The sequence below is a fragment of the Canis lupus genome, chromosome 2 (assembly GCF_011100685.1).
Source record: "Canis lupus familiaris isolate Mischka breed German Shepherd chromosome 2, alternate assembly UU_Cfam_GSD_1.0, whole genome shotgun sequence".
Classification (NCBI taxonomy): Eukaryota; Metazoa; Chordata; class Mammalia; order Carnivora; family Canidae; genus Canis; species Canis lupus.
This window is the reverse complement of record NC_049223.1, coordinates 42,575,460-42,597,615: the sequence shown is the minus strand read 5'-3', so window position 1 is coordinate 42,597,615 and position 22,156 is coordinate 42,575,460. Positions and strand designations below refer to the sequence as shown.

At 38.0% G+C, this 22,156-nt stretch overlaps 1 protein-coding gene across 4 annotated transcripts in view; it reads left to right on the top strand.

Moving 5' to 3' along the window:
* Positions 1-22,156, top strand: part of ANKRD55 (ankyrin repeat domain 55) — a 115,327-nt gene that overhangs the window by 22,514 nt on the left and 70,657 nt on the right. For 2 of the 4 annotated variants that reach the window (XM_038530627.1, XM_038530626.1), the window contains exon 2: positions 8,108-8,198. In XM_038530627.1, the coding sequence (XP_038386555.1) occupies positions 8,141-8,198 (58 nt within the window). In that variant the 5' untranslated portion in view covers positions 8,108-8,140. Of the gene's footprint in view, positions 1-7,729; positions 7,950-8,107; positions 8,199-22,156 lie in introns of those variants that run through there. The other 2 variants (XR_005355520.1, XM_038530625.1) reach the window with 2 other exon arrangements.

Below are 22,156 nucleotides of genomic sequence, written 5' to 3'. Positions count from 1 at the left end.
CTTTGGCTTAGGTCATGATCCCAAGGTCCTGGGATCCAGTCCCACATCAGACTCTCTGTTAGGTAGGGAGCTTCCTTCTCCCTCTCCCTCTGCCTGCCACACCGCCTGCTTGTGCGTGCTTTCTCTCTCTCTCTCTCTCTGTCAAATAAATAAATAAAATCTTTTACAAAAATTATTAAGGAGACATTTTAGATTATCTTTTTCAGATAAGGCTTCAAAATTGTAGACTTCCAATACATCTCACTTTGGACTAGCCATATTTCAAGTGCTAAATAGCCAGATGTATTAGCTGATAGCTACTGTATTGGACACTGAAGCTCTAGAAGCTCTGAAATGATTGCTTATAAGGATCCATTAAAATCTCAAAAAAAAAAGTCCTTACAAGAACATTAGTCCTACTCCTGACACCTCCACTCTCATGACCTAATCATGTCCCAAAAGCCCCCTACCTCCAAATGCCATCATACTGGGGACTAGATTTCAACACATGAATTTGGGGGAAAAAAACCCACATTCATCTACAATGAGTACTGTGGAAAAAATTATGAAAGAAATTTGAATTATTTAAGTCAGTATTAATTAAAATTATAATTGAAACTACACACCATGAGTCATAATGGAAAGTTTTAAAGAAGTTGTTGACCTGAGTACTTTAAGAATGCAAGTGCCATGGGACGCCTGGGTGGCTTAGTGGTTGGGCATCTGCCTTCAGCCCAGGGCGTGATCCTGGAGTCCCAGGGTCGAGTCCCACATTGGGCTCCCTGCATGGAGCCTGCTTCTCCCTCTGCCTGTGTCTCTGCCTCTCTCTTCTGTGTCTCTCATGAATAAATAAATAAAATCTTAAAAAAAAAAAAAAAAAAAAAGAATGCAAGTGCTAGTTAGTTTTCACCTCTAAGTAGATTTTAAAATAACAAGGTCAAAAAAATTATGTGCCAATTTTCATAAAATTTAAGTTTAATCTACACTTAGGTGTCATATTGGCATTATAAAGTTGAATTTGCTTACTAAGGGGAGAAAGAGATACATTATTGAAAGTTTTATTTAAAAGATCCAAGGATTTTTGACTTCATAACATTTTATTTGTTACAAGAAACTGCAGGATTTAGCAAGTTTATGGTGGAGAGCTGTAATTGCTCATTTAAAGTTAAAACCATGTTCATTTTGAGAGGTTAATTTTTCATCAGACTTAGGAATAATTAACCTACTAATGGATTTCTTTGGCCTAGTTTTAATTAACCCAACCAGGAAAAAAAGATTATGTGTATTCTTCTAAAATCAGAAACAAACCTAAAGGCATTTTTTAGTAATATAGGTAAGTGACTTAAACAAATTTCTTTACAACCAGGGCATGATTTCTATTTCCCATAATATTATTTTACATACATTATTGGGTCCTAATTCTTACAACACTGGGTATTTTTTTTAATCCTCATTGATTAAATGATTTGCTCAGTATCACAAATGAGCTAGAAATGTGCTTGAACTGGGACCTAAACTCGAGGCTGGCTGACGCCCAAGGCCCTAAAGCCTGCCTGTGCTGCTACCGTTACAGCTCTCACTTCCCAAACCTGAGCACGTTGCAGGGGAAGCTCTGGTTTTGCCTGGATAAAATGTAGAACTATCTAATATTTTTCTGAGAGTTCACCTTTGGTTTACAACACAATCAGAAATCATTAAAATCAATAAAAGTACTTATTATGGAATTTCCCCCAATGAGTGATTGTTAATTGGGTTTTATTATAACATTATCAGCTTTGGCAGGGAGAGTCATTTGATGATGTTCTTCATTCTCAAAGTGTATTCAGTGAAGTCCTTCGTTCACTAAATGTTTATTGAGCACCTCCTCTGTGTCCTGCTCTGTGTTAGACTATAGGGACACAAAATGGACAAAGCAGACAAGGGCCCTGCCCTTATGAAGTTTACCCTCTAGTGGTGAAATGTCTTATTTTGGGTTTCCTTAGGAGCAGACCCAAAGACAATGATTCCAATGCAAGTGGCTTACTGAAAAGCATAGGAAATACCAGTAGGAAAATGAGGAAGTCATATGGGGAGGGACCAGGAGCCCATAAAAAGTGTGTTGTTAAACCAATTAACACAAGAAGCAACGGAGCTTAGTCCTAAAAGGGAAACTCAGGAAAATGGCATAAAACAGCAGGCCTCAGGATCACTATATCCAAAGGCAACACAGCTGGTAGGTGTACACCAGCTCCCAAGAGTCATTGGTCAAGGGCCACTATTGGTTGGGGGAGGGCGTGATTAAGGCCCTGGAACTTCTGACCTACCCTGAGAGCTGGCAGGGCGGCCTTCTGAATCCCAGAAAATTCCCTCTGACCAAAAATACAGAAATGGGCATTTGAAATTTGAAACTGAAGCACATTGAAAAGTCTGGGGACTGACAGGATCAGCTCCAGGGAGATAGATAATGAAGACATACTGAAGTATAAGTTAATTACAGGTAGTGATAATTATAAAAGGGAAAATGAGCTCGTTGTATTAATTGTAACTGGGATGGTGCAGGGATGTGGCTGCTACTTTAGGTAAAATATGGAAGTCAGTAAGGCCTCTGAGCTAAGACCTTAGGATAAGAAGAAGCCCGCTATGGAAGGGTCAGGGGAAGAGAAATTAGACCAGCCCTAGGCAAAATATGGGGCATGGCTAGTGCCAGTCCAGGAACTGCTTGTCATCAGTTGGAGACAAGGTAAGTACAAAAATTGAGAGCACTTTTAAATGTAACCATTTAGAATTGGATATAACAGTTCGATGTTGCCACAACTTCTAAGCCTAAGATGATGGATTTGTCTCATTGAACATTGTGCAGACTTGTTTGGGCATTGTCAAGCTTGCATGGAAAGTTATGCACCGTTGGATAATGTTACACATGTGACATTTTAAGGTTAGTTCATCAACTATAATCTAAAAGTGTACAAATATCTAATAGAAACGCTTATTTATAAAACTTGCTATTTTCAGTTTAATTTTTGACAAATATGTTTCATAATTTAGGATGACATTATTAAACTATAGAGGTAAATTTGTATTGTTAACTCTTTCAGTTTTATTGAGGTAGGATATACATAATCACCCCTTTGAGGTGTTAGGTTATAGGAATTTGACAAGGGAATATAGAGCAGGTAACCATTACCATGATCAAGATATAGAGTATTTCTATCACCACGAAAGTTCTCTCCATTCCCTTGATAGTCCATTCCCTGCCTCCTGGAAAGCACTCCCTCGATTTCTATCTCTGTATTTTTTGCAAGAATGCCTTATCAGTGGAGCCATGCAGCGTGTAGGGTTTTGTGCCCGGCTTCTTTCCCTCGCCTAACGCCATGAAGATTCATCCACATGCTCCAGGCAGCAGTATGTCTGTCTTTCCTTTGTATTGCTGAGTAGTGTTCCGTCATCATGTGCACCACGGTCTGTTCCTTCACCAGCGATGAACATGCAAACTGTTGCCAGTTTTGAGTGATAATGAGGCTGCTATAAACATTCATAAACATTCTTTCGTATTATGAAAACAGATGTTTCCATTTTTCTTCAGTGAATGCCAGGCAGTTGGATCACTGGGCCATATTTATGTTGAACTGTCTAAGGAATGGGTGACCTGTTTTCCAAGGTGGCCATCTGCAGTCCTCCAGACTCCCCACCCTTGTCTATTGTTAGCTTTCTTAAAGCTATTCCAATAGGTATGTGGTGATATTTCTTTGTGATTTTAATTTACACTTTTCTAATAATTGATAATGTTGAGCAGCTTCCCGTGTATTTATTTATTTGTTTATTTATTTATTTAAATTTTTATTTATTTATGATAGTCACACAGAGAGAGAGAGAGGCAGAGACACAGGCAGAGGGAGAAGCAGGCTCCATGCACCAGGAGCCCGACGTGGGATTCGATCCGGGGTCTCCAGGATCACGCCCTGGGCCAAAGGCAGGCGCTAAACCGCTGCGCCACCCAGGGATCCCCACTTCCCGTGTATTTATTTGCCATCCGTGTCTCTTCTTTGGTGACATGCCTTTTCAAATTTTTGCCCTTTTTAAAATCGGATTATCTTTTATTACTAAGTTTTGAGACTTCTTTGTGTATTCTTGATACAAGTCCTTTAACAGGTATATTTTATAAATATTTTCTCCCTCTCTGTGGTTTGTCTTTTCATTTTCTTACAGGCATTTCTCAAAGAGCAGAAGTTTTTAATTATGGCAAGATACAATCCAGTGGCCATAGTGATTGAAGAAATAGATTTTTCATTTTAATTGTTATTAAATTTATGCAGCCACATATGGCTAGGGGCTACCATAATTAATGGACAGTGCAGTGTATTGATACCTAAATGTACTTTCAGTGAACAGTGGGTACACTTTTTATAATTCTTTTTTTATTCTATGTTTGTTTTGATTAATTTTTTAAAGATTTATTTATATATATATTTATTTGACAGAGAATGAGAGAGAGCGTGAGAGAGGGTGCAGAGGGAGGAGCAAACTCCCCACTGATCAGGGAGCCCAATGTGGGGCTCCATCCCAGGACCCTGTGATCATGACCTGAGCCAAAGGCAGACACTTAACCAACTGAGCCACCCAGGCATCCCTGTTTCAATGATCTCTTATTGACATATAACCTTATACCTGCTGAATCTAATAATAAAAATTTGGGCTGGCATTCTGTAAACTTTTCTTTTTATTTTTCTATTATTAACTATCATATTTTACTAATGTATCAACCCATGATGCTTTGGAAATTTAAAAACTTGGCCCTTTGGCACAGGTAGTCTGAGAAACACTGTGGCCCAATCCCCCTAACAGGGGTATTTCTCATCATAAATCCACTGAATAGCATTCTGGAGAAGGAAGTAACTGGTAGGGTGAAGGACTAGAGGACTATTTTAGATAATGTGTTCAGGCAAAGTCTCTCTGAAATGGTGACATTTGAGCTAGAGAAAGCCATTCCAAATGGAGGGGCACAATGGCAGTTTTGCAAGGTTAGGGGAAGACCTGGCATGTTCAGGGACCAGAAAGGAGAACGGTGTGGCTGGATGTGAGAACTGAGAAAAGTGGAGAGAGATGAGCTGCAGGGGAAGCCAGCAGCCAGGTTTTGCAATCATAGAGACCTCTTCTCTCTTCCCCTCCTACAGAATAGATAATAGTTAATGAACCACAGGCACCCCATATGTCTGAATAAGGGCCTTATTTGAAATATACTTGAAGAAAGAACCAACTGTTATCTTACTCTTGGCTTTAGTTGGATAGCAAGAATTTTCTCTATATTTGAAGCCCGGGAAGCAGACTTAACTATAATAGGTTTCATAAGAAGCTAGGGGGTGGAGTTTTCTTGCCACAGATTAAGACACTGAGGCTCAGAAAGTTCTATAACTTGCTTAAATTACAGCTCAGGAGAAGCAAGCTCAAAGTCATATCCTTTCACTCTATTTGACTGCCCTTCTTCAAAATGAGCCCCAAATAGCCCTTTTACCCACATGAAATTGTTTATATTTGAATTTGGTTTTTGGTAATGTTATAAATGGGTGCAAGAATGTAACAATTATAGAGATTTTGCATTTATTTTGAGAGTTCCTCCTCTGTGTTCATTTCTTGAAGCTGCTGTGACAAATTAGCACAAACTTGCCTGAAAACACAGAAATTATTCTCCCACATTTCTGGAGGCCAGAAGTTCAAAATCAATCATCAGTGAATGTATTGAACTCCCTCTGAAGTCCCAGGGGACAATCTGTTTCTTGCCTCTTGCAATTTCTAGCGGCTCCAAGTATACCTGGTTTGTGGCTGCATCATTCCAATCTCTAGTCATATGACTTCTCTTTGTGTGGCTCTACTAAGGACGCTTATTGTTAGACTTGGGGCCCACTCAGTAGGATGATTTCTACTTGAGATCCTTAGCTTAATTACATATGCAGAAACCCCTTTTCCAAATAAGGTCACTTTCACGGGTTCTGAGGAATAAGATGTGGATGTGTCTTTGGGGGCCCACCATTGAGCCTACTATACCTTCCCTGCATTTAACCTTAGAACTCTAGGCAGTCTGCTGGGGACTTACCAGACTCTGCTTATTTGTGGACTACCAGGGATCTTTAACCAATATCTGAAAACCATTGTTTCAGATATTTTGCCCAGTTTTCTAGTTGTTTACATAGGAGGTAAATTCAGTTCCTATGACTCCAGCATGGCCAGAAGCAGATGCTGCACCCAAGAGTGTTAAGTTCATTGAGTGTAGAGAACTTGCTCACATCTGCATCATCAGAGCCTATAGGAATGACTGGAGTGTGGTAATCCTTCCACAGCAATTGATGAATCAATGAGCAAATGAATGAGAAGGAAGTTAATCTAAATCCTTTTGCCTCATTTGGGCAAGCTTGAGCCATCTTTCTCTAGCTGAGTATTTGCTAGCATGAGTCACTTTATTTGCCAATCCACTGAGCCTTCTTGTTTCAGCTTTTATGGCTAATGCAAAACAAAAACAAACAAAACAAAACAAAACAAAAAAACAGCATCAGGAAATATAAGAGATTTACCTATGGAGCACATTTTGCATAACGATTTATAGGAAGTAGGTTCTGCCCATGTTTTAAATAAAAAGAATGCAGGACATTTTGGGGAGAGGGACTAAAGTGGGGAAGGTAAATGAGTAGCAGTATTGCCACAGGGAATTGAGGCCAGATGATGCATTTAATGGAAAACAAATGGTAAGGCAGTAAGAAAATAGGCGGAGCAAAAAATAAGAAAGAAACTTGCTTATCGAAGAACACATGTCCTAAATTATATCAGTCCATTAACAAAACAAATTATGGTCATACATATGAAGGAAAACGGTTTCTGCTTTCATTTCCAGATGCACACACAAGGTTAAAAAGAAAATACTATCATTATTAAGAGCATTTATGTGAGCATCTGGTATATGGCTGTGTGACTTACCCAAAAATCTGATTGAGTATAGAGTTCTCTTAGTTTGCTTTGAATTTATTACATCAGATTTTTAATGACAAAAATAAAATAATAGGCGTTTGTTATAATAAGACTAAAACTACAAAGGTGGATGGAGTTAGAAATCTACTACTTTAACCCCTTGAGGTAATCAATATTAACAGTTTAGTGGATATCTTTCTACATCTTCCTTGATGTTCCTTAGAACATATATAAACATATTTACATATAGAGTGGGTGGTTTTCGGTTTTATAAAAATGTGAACAAATGAAGTATATAACTGTTTTTTCATTTAACAATAGATGAGAGACATCCCACCAGGTGAATATAGAGATTTACCTCACATTTTTAAAATCTTGAGTATGAATGGACTATCTTTTATTCAGCTGTACCTCAAATGATACACATTCTGCTCTTTTCTGGTTTTATCGTCCACCACATATAATACTGCACTGAACGCCCTTGTGATTGCAGACTGTTTGAATTTCATTGTCTTCGGTATCTGAGCCTTGAAATCTAACCTTTCAAATGCTACTTGCTTCCCCTTATCCTCCCTGTCATTTGGCGAATGAAGCTGAAGGGGGAGACTGCAGATGAGCTAGGAGAGCCAATAATCACTCCATACAGCACATGGCCAGCAGCTTCCTGCTACACTATTTACATCCTATTCCATTGAGATGGCACTCTCTGCTCACATGACCCAAATGCAGCTCTCACTCCACCAAGAACAGCTGAATCCAACTGCATTGGCAGCTTTGCACATGCTCCGTCTAGCCCTGTGAATCCTCACTCACCCATTGAGATTTCTGTAGGTTTAAAGCAACATTCCAGCTGCTGAAGCTCCGTGACCTCCAGTGTTTTCCTGGCTCAAATCCAAGGCAGGTGGCCCCCTGCAAATGGTGTTTATTTTAGAATTTGAGCTTTTTTGTTTATTTGTTGGGGGTCGGAAGGTATATAATAAATACCCACAAGCATAGCTGATGAATGGAGCCACAAGAAGTAACTCTTTTTCTGGCAGGTATAGGAATAACGTTTACCTATTGCCATCATTTGCCTTGACAACAACCTGCAGCTCTCATGCATGTTTCATTCTCAAACAGAGGTCTTGGCAAGTGATGCTGTATCTGACTGATGTGTTGACTGTAGCATGTGAGATGGTGTTTTTTTCCTCTCTAGAAACCTGGATGCTTTTTGCCATTCTGATGGTAAATGATGAGACAGGCAACCATGGATTTCAGCACTCCATCTGTGTTTGATCAGCAGAAAGGTAAAAATGCTTTAATTCATCCTTTGGTTCTTCGCATCTTCATCTCAGTAGTAGAGATTTTGCAATTCTAAGGGAAAAGAGAGATGTGTGTGTTTGGGTGTGTGTGTAATATGGAAAGAAAATTTCACATAGAAAACAAACCTGTTCTAAACGTTCACTTCTCATTTGATAAGCATTTGGAAGGGAAAAATAAGCTTATGGTTTGCTTGTCTTGTTAAAATATTTTAATCTACAAATTTTAAGAACTGGGTTCCGAGCACACCAGCTATTTCAAATACAATCATCTTTATTCTCATTTGATTTTTTTCAGATCTTCTAAAATAATGTTATAGTAAGTAATATAAAAAGAACAAATTACATGTCTCTTTTCAATCTATTAACCCAATATCTCATTGCTACAGTTTTATAAATACTTCTTGATTCCCTTTTAAGAATAGATGTTACCTAGATTTATGCTCTAGTAGATTATTATCTCATCTGGGGTTGTATGATTTATCACTATGTTATTATTTGTAATGACAGGATAGATTTCCTACTCATAATTTGCAGAGTAGAGGTCATTTTCCACGTGAAAAGATTGCTGTGAAATCAACTCATCCTCATAAAAAGCATGTATTCAGCCAGATAGTTTACATGTAGACATTTTGCCTGTGAAGTGTTTACATATTCATAATACTTTTGTGCAACTGTGCATCTTTTCTGTGGATGTACAGGAAATTTCCACTCTGTAAATGTCATAAATATTTTTTAGAATATTTTTAAAAATACCTGCTATCTAAACCACTTTCTGTCATCTGTGAGTATTCTTCAGGATCTTCAAGTCCTTTGGTCATTTACTTGTTTTGGCTACAGCATGAAAATGGTGATTTGTGAAAGCCTCATTAAGAAAATTCACTGCTTCTCTCTTTTTCCCTTTTCCTGCTCTAGGCCATACTGTGTTTACTATCCTTCAAGCTACATCTGGTTTCATGGGTGAATTATTTTAGTTCAGTGCTTTCTCAAATATTAGATCTACATTTACATCTCTGAGTAACTGTATGTACAGGGACACACACACACACACACACACAGGTAGATTGATCTCCACATCTTAACTCACTTTGAAATGTGTGTGTATGTGTGTGTGTGTGTGTGTGTGTGTGTGTATGTGTGTACCTTCAGAATGTGTTGGTTCAAACTGCATTTGAAGATGAACACCGTAGAGAAAGTGATTGTTACGCTATGCCTACTGCCATCCAAAAGTGAAAATATGCCTAAATCCAAGACCTAATACTGTCTAAAAAATGACATTGTTGAGTTATGCAAAATAAGACTGTTAACATATTAATTTGTAATATTTATTTTCTTATAGTACCTTTCATGTGAACAATTCACAGCATTTCCTCCATCCCAGTCCTAACTCTCCCTCATCGAAGTTAACCTTCTCCCTACCATCTCTATCTCTAGTTCTCAATCCTTTCTTTAAGAGATGCTGTGGTATGGTGGAAATAGCATAGGTTGGAATGGCAGATCGACTTCTTAGCGAAGTGACCTTAGAACATTACCTAACCTCTCTGGGCCTTACTTTCCTCAGCAATAAAATGGAGGAAATGATGCTGGCTTAGCAAAGTTGCTTTGAGAATATAAAATAATATACAAAAAGCAGCAGTCACATTGCCTAACGTGCCATAAGTACTTCAAAATTGTGGCTGCTTTTGTTACTATTATTGCTATTATAATTATTACTATGGGGACTATGAGTTCTTCGAATGTAAAAGGCTCTTCACTTCTCTATCTCCAGCTTGAATTTAGCAGTCCTCAGAACAAATAATTTAGTTAATACTAGTTGACTAGAAAACTTTATTTTTTTTCAGAATTCCAGTGTACCATTCAGAGCATCCCCTAGAATAGTAATTAATTAAATGATACCTGAATAGTTCTATTATCACATTAACCCTTCCATCCTCTTAAAAGCATGAAAGGCCATAATGGTTTAGACCATTATATAGATTTTAAATACCAATATGGTGGTGTTGGGCAAACCATGACAAACTGACTTTCTCTCTAAAAGTTAAATGTGGGCTTTATTTGAAGGCTTTCCATGAATCCTGAATATTTAGAAAATCAAAATTCTAGTAGATGCAGATGTTTAGGAAAGACATGATATCTGGAAGGATCTTAGAAGTCATGTAACCCATTGGTTCTCAAGCTTAGCTGCACATGAGAATCACATGGACGGGTTTTGAAAATGCTTATGCTTAGATCTCCAGTTTAATTGGTATGGGTGTGGCCTAACAGAATCTCCCCAGGAAGATCCCATGTACAACATAAACTGAGTAGCATGCATCCAACCCATCTCCCTAAAGTCTCAGATGGGAAGAGTAAAGCACCGAGAAGTTAAAAGATGGACCCTGTTTGTACTAATACACCCAGCTAACAAGTCATAGAGGGGAGTGAGGCCCAGGTGTTCTCTATCTAGACAACAGAACAATGAGAAACTTCTTTTCATGGGTGGTCTCTGGCCTCCATAGCTACAATGGAGTGGTGGTAGGACTCAAGCAACTCTGGTTTATGAGTTCCCAGAGAATGGTTAGCATTATGCACTTGAAAAATATGACACAGAATGACCATCAGGGCTCAAATGATGTAGATGTGCTAAGTCTGAATCCCTCCACTGGCATTTTTCTTTATTTCTCTTTGGTATGGGTAATGAGGCATCCTTATGCTAGGGGCATAGGGAAGGATGGCATTTGCTCATATTCTGTCTCAGTTTTCTTGCCATTTGTATGCACCTGGGCAAGCTGATCTCTGTCTGTAAAATGTGCAGGGTTGCTGGGAGCCTTAAAGATCTGGTTATCTGACTGGCCAAAGGCATTAGAGCTGTGTTTCTGGCTTGCTTTGTGAAATTGTGACGCAGGAAGCCTGGGTCTGCAGAGCTCTCCACTCCTGCTTTGTGCTCTTTGCTTTCACCATAGCAACATTGCTTCTGGTCCCACGTGCTCTTCCTGGCTGTCTTCCCTCTCAAAGCCCACATGCAGGAAGGGACCTGTAGTAAACTCACTTACTACAGAACACAAAGGTTCCTACTGCAGTGGAGATGTTATGTAACTGAAGATATTTGCATTTTAAGCTTTGTCTCTAATTGTGGGAAGAAAAGCTTTGCTGTGCCTGAAGGAGGAACCCAAGACCTCAGAGAGAGAATGGGAGCTAGACAAGTGGTCCCAAGGATGTTGCCCACACCTGGCCCTGCCTGGGGTCTAGGAGGCAACATGTTTGATGAGCAGTGTGTTTGTGGGCACCTGAGGGGGCTGGGGCCCACCCCACAGGCTTTTTTACTGGTAGAGTTGCTGAGACAGTAAGTGGAGGGCCGGGCCTTTCAGTGCAGATTAAATCACTGCAGTAGTGTCGTAGGGCTGCATAACAAAGTACCATAGGTTGGGTGACTTAAAACAACAGAAATGCATTGTTTCACAGTTCTGGAGGGCAGAAGTATGAAATCAAAATGTTGACACCTGCTCATTCTGGACTCTCTAGGGGAAAAATCCTTCCTTAGTTTTTCCAGCTTCTGGCTGCTTGTGCCTCCACTCTGGTCTGTGCCCCATCTTCACATGGCCTTGTCCTCTGCCTGTGTCTCTCTTGTGTGCATCTGTCTTAGAATTCTCTCTGCCTCTCTCTCATGGTAACAATGCATATATCACATCTAGGGCCACCTACATAATCTAGGAAGAAACGTCTATTCTCAACATCCTTAACCTGATCACATCTTTTGATGTATAAGGCGACATCTACCTTTTTGGCCATATACAGTAAAATTCACAGGTTCCAGAGATTAGGACATGAATGTATCTTCAGGGCCACCATTCAGCCTGCTACATGGCATGAAAAGGTATCAAATCTCAAGTCCCTTGACAGAAAGTATAATGACTGGGGTTTGGGTAAAATCCATTCTTATTTAAGGTAGAGGGATATTTAGTCTTTGGGAGGGAAAGATGGGAAGGACATCTATTTGATACAGACTCTGCAGGTACTTTACATAGATCACATTTGATAGGAATAAATGTTTTTTGAGCATTTAGCAGAGCCAGGCTCTGTGCCCAGGACTGAATACAGACTAGCTTATTTATTTATTTATTTATTTATTTATTTATTTTATTTTTAAATTTTTTTTTATTTATGATAGTCACACAGAGAGAGAGAGGCAGAGACATAGGCAGAGGGAGAAGCAGGCTCCATGCATCTGGAGCCCGATCAGGATCGCGCCATGGGCCAAAGGCAGGCACCAAACTGCTGCGCCACCCAGGGATCCCCAGACTAGATCATTTAATCCTCACAACTGCCCCACTGTTATTTTCCCTCCATTTACCAATGAGGGAATTTTAAAAGGTTATGACTGACTCAAGGTTACCACAGACAAAATGGCAATGCTGAGATTCAAGTATAAATCTGCTCGACTTCAAAAGCCATGTTCGATCTAGACAGTACTATTCCTTCATCAATCATATATTTTAATGAAGAAGTAGAGATTAATGAAAATTCAAATTAATGAAGTGGTATTTTCACAATCCAGCTGTTCTTCTATTGTGTTGTGAATTTTTAAATGTCATACACACAGATGTGATGGTTTTAATTTCTAACTTTTCATCTAAAATGGGAACATAAAACAAAAAGAATTAAGCGTGTGCATATTTGCACTTTGCTGAAAAAGCAAAAGTGAAAATTCTGTGTGACAACCAGATGCCTCCAAAGGAAGAATAAGCAAATTTTCGAAGAGGTTTGGGAAGAGAACAGAGAAAAGTCAGGCAAAGGAGAGACAAATTGGAGAGGGAATAATTTGGGCTCATTTGATGATTTTAGGTTGAAAAACCTTGAAGGGGTACCTAGAATGAAACTCAGGAACACTGAGGAGAATACTGTAATTAGTTCTCAGATTGATGGTCCAGATAAAGGAAGATTAGCTGGTAAATCACCAATCTGCAGGTTTAGAAGCAGAATATCTGTTGCCTCTGAGAAATGCTTGGTCTTTCTCTCTCTTTTTGTAAAGAAAGAGAAGCGAAAAAATAAAAATAAAAATAAAAAATAAAAAAATAAAAAAAAAAAGAAAGAGAAGAGGAGGGAAAATGAGAGATGAGAGAATTTTTTTTTCCAGTGCCCTCTCAAGACCAAGTTTAGTCAAACAAGTTTTCTGGAAGCCTACCCCTCAACCTTACTTGCTTCCTTGTTGTCTCTTTGGCACAGGAAAGTCCTTCCCATCAACCAAACTCCTGGGAAAGGTTGTGACAAAGCAGTCCACTCCTGGCTCCTCTTGTGAGTCTAGCTGAAGGGAAGCCCTCGACTAACTTACCCAAACAATTACCATTCACAGTTTTAGGCATGAAAATGCAAGTGATTCAGTGGGTTGGGGATTAGGAGAGTGGTGTCATTATCACTATTCTCCACCATAGAACAGCCCTACTGCCCTTGGGAATGGGGCCTCTTGCCCTAGTATATATTCCAAGGAGAATCCAGGAGTGGTAGCCAGAGGGAATGGAGGTACACAGGGTCCCATAGGTCTCCTGAGTCAACCCTAATGTTATGTCTGGCAACTTAGCCAGATCAATTTCAGGAAGCCAACCCTCTGTTCAACCCCTTATTCAGAAATCGTCTGGGTCACCACACTGAGCTTTTCTTGCCACCTCTATTGATTAACTCCACATTTCCTTAACAATTATTAAGCAACTGTGTTGAGTAATTGATATTCATGTATCTTCTCTTTGATCCAACCATTTGGATGCAAGGATATTTTAATGGAATCTGAAAGAAAAATTACTACCTGTGTAGCTATGTTTATTACCAGACACATACGAAACAAACATTTCACCTGTCGCCAAGACAGAGAAGACAAGATGAGAAGATGAGGGTCTAGCTGCACATACATGCAAGGTTGGTGTAAAAGATGTATATAGTTATATACCATCTTGCAGAAAGACCACATCCAACCAGGAGTCATATTTAGTACTTGTAACTATCAGGAAGCCCATCAAGCAGTCAGTGCAAAGTGTTAGCTGATTCTGAGAATCCACTCACATCAAGAATGACCTACATCTTAGCTTTTCTGATTTATCTCTTAAAATCATAGTGGTTTTACCTCAGACTTATTAGCTTTCAACTAATAAATAGATTGTATGTTTAGTAAGGGCCCTTAGTTTTCTCTTTTTATTTTTATTTTTATTTTTATTTTTTTTAAAAAAAAATTTTTTTTTTTTATTTTTTTATTTTATGATAGTCACAGAGAGAGAGAGAGAGAGGCAGAGACACAGGCAGAGGGAGAAGCAGGCTCCATGCACCGGGAGCCCGACGTGGGATTCGATCCCGGGTCTCCAGGATCGCGCCCTGGGCCAAAGGCAGGCGCCAAACCGCTGCGCCACCCAGGGATCCCAGTTTTCTCTTTTTAAAACTTAAAAATGTCACTTGCTCATCAGTGATCTTGTTTTATCGGATCTGTTGGGGAGGAAAAAAACGGGAAGGCTGTCCTTTTACATAGAAATATTTCTATTTCTAAATGTTCCTCAGAATTTAAAAATACACATGTACAATATTTAATAGCATTCTAATCCTTTGTAAACTTTTTGTTTGAAAATAATTTCAAATTTAATGAAATGTTGTAAAAATGGTATAAAGAACACTTGACTGTCTTTTTACTCAGATTCACCTAATGTTAACGTTTTGCCCCATTTACTTTATTGTTGGCTTTCTTCTGTTTCTCTCTGTCCTGTGTCTCCTTATCTCTGCCTCTCTCTGTATATGTATATATGTGTGTGTGTGTGTGTATTTTTATCTAATCTGTCTGCATTCCGATTTTGTCTAGTGAGCCAGTAGCATCTTTCATAGCATTTCCTCCAGTACTTGATCCAGTCTAAGTTAGGTATTACATTTAGTTGTCATGTGTCTTTAGTCTCCTTTCTTCTGGAACATTTCTGCACACTTTCTTTGTCTTTTATGACGTTGACATTTTGAAATTACAGTCTCTCTCTATCTCTCTCTCTTTTAATACTGAGTTCCTCTTTCTGAGTTTGTCTGATGCTCCCTCATGATTAGATTTAGACAATACATTCCCAGCCAAGGTACCATAGGGTGATGTCTCCATCTCAGGTTATCATAATATCATTTAAATCTTTTTAAATGGTAATTTGAAGTGACAGGTGTTATACTATTACATATCAACCAGTTCTTACAATGTTTTTTAAAATATATTGAGATTTTTTCCTATTGTAAAATTAATATCACCTTCTTCAAAGTAGTCAAGCAATACAAAAAGGATTTCAGCATAAAACTGTTGTATTCTAGCAAAATGAGTGTTGTATAGCTAGCAAATGGCCTGTTCTTCAGTCTGTGAGCCTAGCCTGTCCTCAGCTTGTCAGCCACCAAGATGGACTTATAATAAAATCACTCTCCATGTGGAGTCTGAGCAGTAGCTTCCAAAAGGAAATAAAGGAGATCAAGCCAAGAGTATTAACCAGTATCATTAATCAGAAGAGCAATAAATGGTTTATTAAGCAGTTCCCATGTGATGGCGCTGTGTTAAACTTTTTACTCCTGTTATGTCACTTAAACCTCAACAGAACCTATGAGATACGTTGCATCTTTAGTTGTCTGAGGTTACACGACCTGTCCAGGGCCACATAGGACAAGAGCAGCTGCCATTTTAACTCTAGCTTCTAAAACCCAAGCCCTTCTCATACTCTCCTTCCCCACAGTTATACTTTGTGGGTTCTGATAGCCTACCCCATCTACCACTCATGAATCCTAGCACAAGAAGGAAAAGAGAGGTAGTGACACCTCAAGTGGGACTGGCAGGAACTGATAACCCTGAAGTGGCTACCCCACACTGAACTTTCAGTTGCAATGAGCTCTGCCCAGTGAGTCTACTCATGGTGACAGCCTGACCTCTTCCTGGGTAGTGATGGATCCAGTCTCGAATGCAGGCTGCCTTTGGAGCAGAGAAGGGCACTAGGATCCTAGGAGAGGAGTCAGTGGCTAACAGGTTGGGGTTACATTGAAATGTGACCTGCGGAGCTGATATGATAGAAGCTGGGTATCATTCGCAAGGTCCAGGCTTGGGTTTCATCACAGAAGCTTCAGAAGCCAGGTTCTTTATTATACTCCTACTGAACACATTTGTTCTGTGCAGCAACCTGTGAATGTTTTCTCCAAAAGACCATTTAGGGAGCTCAGGCCAATAAACAAGGCCACTCATAAACAGCATTTGATAAAAACAAAAAAAGAATTATTTTGACATCGATACCCTATGGTTTGATTGTGAGTAACCTTGAGACCATTTCTCTGTTCTGTAACTCACCATAGTAAATCAGAGCACAGTCTGCTGTTTTTTTTTTTTTTTTAGAAAAAAAAAACAAAAACAAACAAATCTTATTTTTAAGAACTGTGAGAGGGACACCTGAAATTCATCTGAATTGACACTTTTGTCCTTCTGATTACTTAGTGCTATTTAAAAATAGTGTTCTAGAGTTTTGGCCACAACTTGGCCAACACATGACCACTGATCTAAGGAAGAGTTAAGATAGGTTCACAAGCTTCTGATTTCAGGTAGTCAGAGCAGAAAACAATTTCAGGATAGATCCTGCAAGTGTTTTGACTTAGAATAGCAGTATTTTGGAATTAGAAGGCACCTCACTGAGTGTGTAATCCAATTCCCTCACTTTTTACATGTGAAGACTGAAACACAGAGGTATTGAAGGGGATAGAGTGTAATGCTGTAATGGCCAGTGGAGCCAAACTGAAGAGTTCAATGCCAGTTCCACCTCTTACTGTGTGACCCAGCTGTTTAACATCTCTACACCTTACTTTCCTACCTTGTAAACTAAGATGAAGCTACTCTAAAGGATTGCTTATATAGATGGAATTAATGATTACATACAAAGCCCCTGCAACCATGCCTGGCTCATAATTCAGTGAGTGCTAATTGTGGTTATAGGATTGTTATAAAGATAGTTATAACAAGGATTATTGTAAAGATTTAATGAAGTAATACATACAAAGCAGTTGGAACTATGCATGGCCCAGAGTAATCACTCAGTGAATACCGATGATTCTTAACATGATTCACATAATGTCACATGGACAACTGGTCTTCCCAGGTCAAGAAAACATCTACCCTTTAAGTTGGATCCTCCTTGGTAATGAATACATGGCATATCACCACTGTTTTTTTGTGGAAATTGGAAGGGGCAGGAAAACCACGTCAGAAGGAAATGAATTCTCCAGGAAAGCTCACACAACCTGGAGTACTTCTACTTTGCCTGTCCTCTGTTTCTGGTGTTCTGTCCTTTAAGACTTGCCTTCCAGATAAAACTCTTCCCTTTGCTCAAAAGCCCAGTCTACCTTTTAGCTTTCAGTGTCCATGCTGGTGCCGGGCAGGCTTCTAGGCTCTCTATAAGGTTCTGGGAATCTAGACAGAATCTCATTTTTAAAAATTTAATAATTTTATCATATTTTACTATTTGATAGAGGAAAATTGCCTCAGTACTTTTTTTTCAATTTTATTGGATCTCCTTAGTCATTTTTCTGTTTCCTTTTTTTAAATTTTTGCTTTTGAAAGACAATACATTAATATGTGTTCAAGATGTAAAACAATATCCAATAAATAATCTCCCACCCTGCCATACTCTCTAGCCATCCAATTCCCCTCCCTGGAAGCAAAACAATGTAAGCAGTTTCTTATGTACTCTTCCAGAGAGATTCTATGTATAGATAAGCAAATAGTTTAATATTTTTTTCTTCTTTAAAGTATAAAGTTACCCATTTGTTTTTACAAATAAAAAGTTGAATCATTTGTAAAAATCCCACCTCCCAGAAAACTATTGAAATGTTTATTAAAATCACATTAAACATACAAAAGAATCTGTGTAATAATTAAAATGTATTATTCTATTTAGTTGTTCTTTCTGGGACTATGACAGATATCTCCATCAATTCAACTTTTCTGTTATATTGCTCAACAAAAATCTGGGGGCAGCCCGGGTAGCTCAACAGTTTAGTGCTGTCTTCAGCCCAGGGCATGATCCTGGAGACCCAGGATTGAGTCCCACGTCAGGCGCCCTGCATGGAGCCTGCTTCTCCTTCTGCCTGTCTCTCTCTCTCTCTCTCTCTGTCTCTAATAAATAAATAAATAAAATCTTTTTTAAAAATCCGTAGTTTTCCTCAGATTTTAAATATTTATTCCTGAGCATTTTATATTTTCATTGTAATGAGTTATTTTCTGTTTATATTATTTATTACAGAGAACTATCTAGTTTTATTTTTCTTTTAAAATCTAACTTAATCAAATCTTACTACTTCTAATGAGTTTGTCATTAATTCTTTTATGCCATCATTGTGCACAGGATAAAACCAGATGGAGTGTTTTCAAATTCTGTTCTGCTACTTAATAGCTGTGCAACTATGGGGAAATAATTAAACTTCTCTATGTTTCAATTTCCTCTTCTATAAATTGGAATAAAGATATGACTTCATAAAATTGTTGAGGCAAATAAATAGCCTAATTCAAATGATACTGTTAGGACAGTACATGGAACATGAATCATCTGTAAAAGTTAGCTATTATTAAAATTATGATAATTTTGCTCTCCCTTTGTGATTATTATCTCTATCTCTCTCTCTGTCTTTTGCTTCATACTTATTGCATTAGGTAAAGTTTGTCCTCTTTCATCCTCTACTGTTTTACTGTTAAATATGATATTTAGAATTGATTAGAAATAAAGTGCTTAACCATACTTGGAATGTAAACCTTTAGCTGTTAAGCATTTTTTTAGATTCTTTACTCACATTATCATGTATTTCTCCTTTGTTCTAGTGGTGTGATATATTTTATTAATAGATGTCAAGAAATCAAAACATCTTTATAAATGATAAACTATTTGATCATGATGCATTATTCTTTCAATATCCAACTGAAGTTGATCTGGTAAAATTTAATTTAAAACTTAGAACTCTGTATTCACAAATTGAATTCTTCTGTAGGTGCCTCTGTGTGTGTATGTATGTGTGTGTGTGTGTGTGTGTGTTATTGGTTTTGCTGGCATTAGAAAATAAATTAGAGGGGGTACCTGACTGGCTCAATTGGTAGAGCATCCAATTCTTGATCTTGGGGCATGAGTTCAAGTCCCATGTTGGGTGTAGAGGTTATTTAAAAATAAAATATTTTTTAAAAAAAGAAATTAGCAAAATTTCATGCTTTTTCTGTGTTTCAGTTTAAGAATTATTTTTCCTTGATCATTTGATATTTATCTTAACATGATAAAAGAATTCAGTCAACATCACTTTAGAATCTTTATGCTATTACCACAAACTTTAGTTCTCTCCCTGGTGTACAACCAACTAGATACATTTCCAATTTTCAGTTAATGTGTAAATTTTATTTTTGCTACAAATGAATTTAAACTCCAGGACAGTGGTGTCTGTTAGAATGCTGAGCCATGCAGCTTGTACAGCAGAGTGGAGAGCCAGGCATAGGCTCTGTTAGAGAGAATGGAACATAGAATGACCATCTAGTGCCAAAGAAAGGTCACAAGTTCGTTTGCTGGAATACGTGAGAGCTTTGCCTTCTGAGTCAAAGGGCAGTTATATACAATAGTGCACATGGATCAGACAGTGGAATCTGAGGCCTGACAGCCTGCAGCCTTTTCTGAGTTTCACCAGTTACTACTTGCATGACTTTGGGTAAATCACTTTCCTGCCCTATGTCTCAGTTTCCCCATCTGTAAAATGGGGATAATTTGTAGTACCTACTTCATAAGGTGAAAGTTAAATTAATTGATTTCTAGAAAGGGTTTAGTACATTGCCTGATACATAATAAAAATGATGTAACTAGTTATTAGTTAATAGGTTAATAGTTATTAACCATCATTATGATTGTTCTTCAGACAGTGACAGAGACATGAAGAGTACATTGACAGTGGATACTATCATAGGGACTGGGAGACATTGTTGTCCTGTAGAAGTGATTGTAGCATAGGTTTTGCTAACTCTAGGGTTGCTCTAAGTTTTTTAATTCCTTCAAAAATTCTAGAATTCAAAACTCTGCTGGAAACACAAAAAAGCTCAGAACTTTGACTGTGGACTAACCACAAGACTCTGTGGAATGTGCCTGAGGTGCACTTTGGCTATATCCCCAAGTTCATGTGTACACCACTTGCAGAGAGGGCAGTTCTGGATTCCTGCTTTCCAAGCCACCATTTCAGTGAATAGGAGGTAGGAAGAGCCTCCTGTAGGGAGTTAGTAATGATTTAGTGTATGATAAGGTTGCCATTACAAATTAGCAAGGAAAGAGAAAATTATTCAATAATTGGCTATTGGGGGGAAAACCTGTAGCATATAAAAATAAAGTTTAGAAATTCCTTATTAGGGCAGCCCCGGTGGCTCAGTGGTTTAGCACTGCCTGCAGCCTGGGGTGTGACCTGAAGACCCAGAATCGAGTCCCACATCAGGCTCCCTGCATGGAGCCTGCTTCTCCCTCTGTCTGTGTCTCTGCCTCTCTCTCTCTCTCTGTGTCTCTCATGAATAAATAAATAAAATAAAATTAAAAAAAATGAAAACCCATGCTTTAAAAAAAAAAGAAATTTCTTATTAGTTATACTTAAGTGTTAAATATAATTTAAATATATATAAGCCAAAGGTCCCACAAATTCTGACCTCTCTAATCATAAAAGTAATGAAATAAATTTTGTAAAAGCAATATCCATAAATTTTGAAGATGTGGTTTTCAAAAACCAACAAAATACCTGAAAACTTAAGTGGCAAACAGGGAAAATAACTGAAACACAGATAACAGGTGGAAAATTGGTGTACCTACTGTATATAAAGGTATTTCAAATCAATCAGAAAAAAATAAATGCCTTGAAATAAGAAGATATAAGGAGACTAATAAGTAATTCATAAAATGGCCATAAACAGATGAAAAAAACTTTTAGGAAGAATAAAAGAAATAGCCATTGAAAAGTATATACTATTTTCTTGCTTTCACAACAACATTAATTTAAAAAAATGATGTATGGTATCATTAAGAAAGTTGAAGTATATGCTCACAAGGCCTGCTTGGGGAGATTATAATGGTTTAAACTTTCTGGAGGCCAACTTGACAAAGAGTCAAATGCATTGACTCCCATATTCACTTCTAGGAATACATCCACAGGAAACAGCCAAAAATGTGGAAAAATATATGCAATATTATAGCATTATTTAGAATAGCCACAAAACTTGTGATTCTCCAAAAAAAAAAAAAAAAAAAAAAGAGAGAAAACATGTAAATGTCTGGTAATAAGAAAATGATGAAATCAGTTGTGCTAATAAGTTCAGTCAATGGGATTTTATGCCACCTTTTATAAATAACATTTTAAAAATCTTACCTTACGGCTTGGGAAGACATTTATGATCATATATTAAATGAAAAAGGGCAAAAATAAAAATTATGTGTACAACATGATCTTATTTTTGTAAAGAATAAATAGATATGTATAATTCCAGCACTATACTCAGAACTGTTAATCATTTATTGTTACAATATTAAAACGTTTCTATATCTTCAGATCAATAGAGACCACCCATCCTCCTGTATCAGTCATTCCCCAGGAACACATGCATATTATGAACAATTTAGTAGCTGAAAAGTTACAGATACCACTCCAGTTGTGGGGCATGCCTCCACTGATGGAAGCTCTGATAAACCAGTTGTTAGATCTTCTTAATATCACCCTTGACCTGGTCCTTTATCATGGAAGGGGACTTTGGGGTGGGGTGAGATACAGAGATTCACTTAGTAAAAAGCAACAAAATGCCCTTACTATTAACCAAACTCATGCTGGATCTTCGAAAAGTTTAGTCATTTTTTTCAGGTTCTATCATTGTATTCTAATCCATGGAAAGATCACAGTGTGAGAGATTTAAGATTTGCATCAGTAGCTTGGTCAGCTAGTCTTGCTGCACC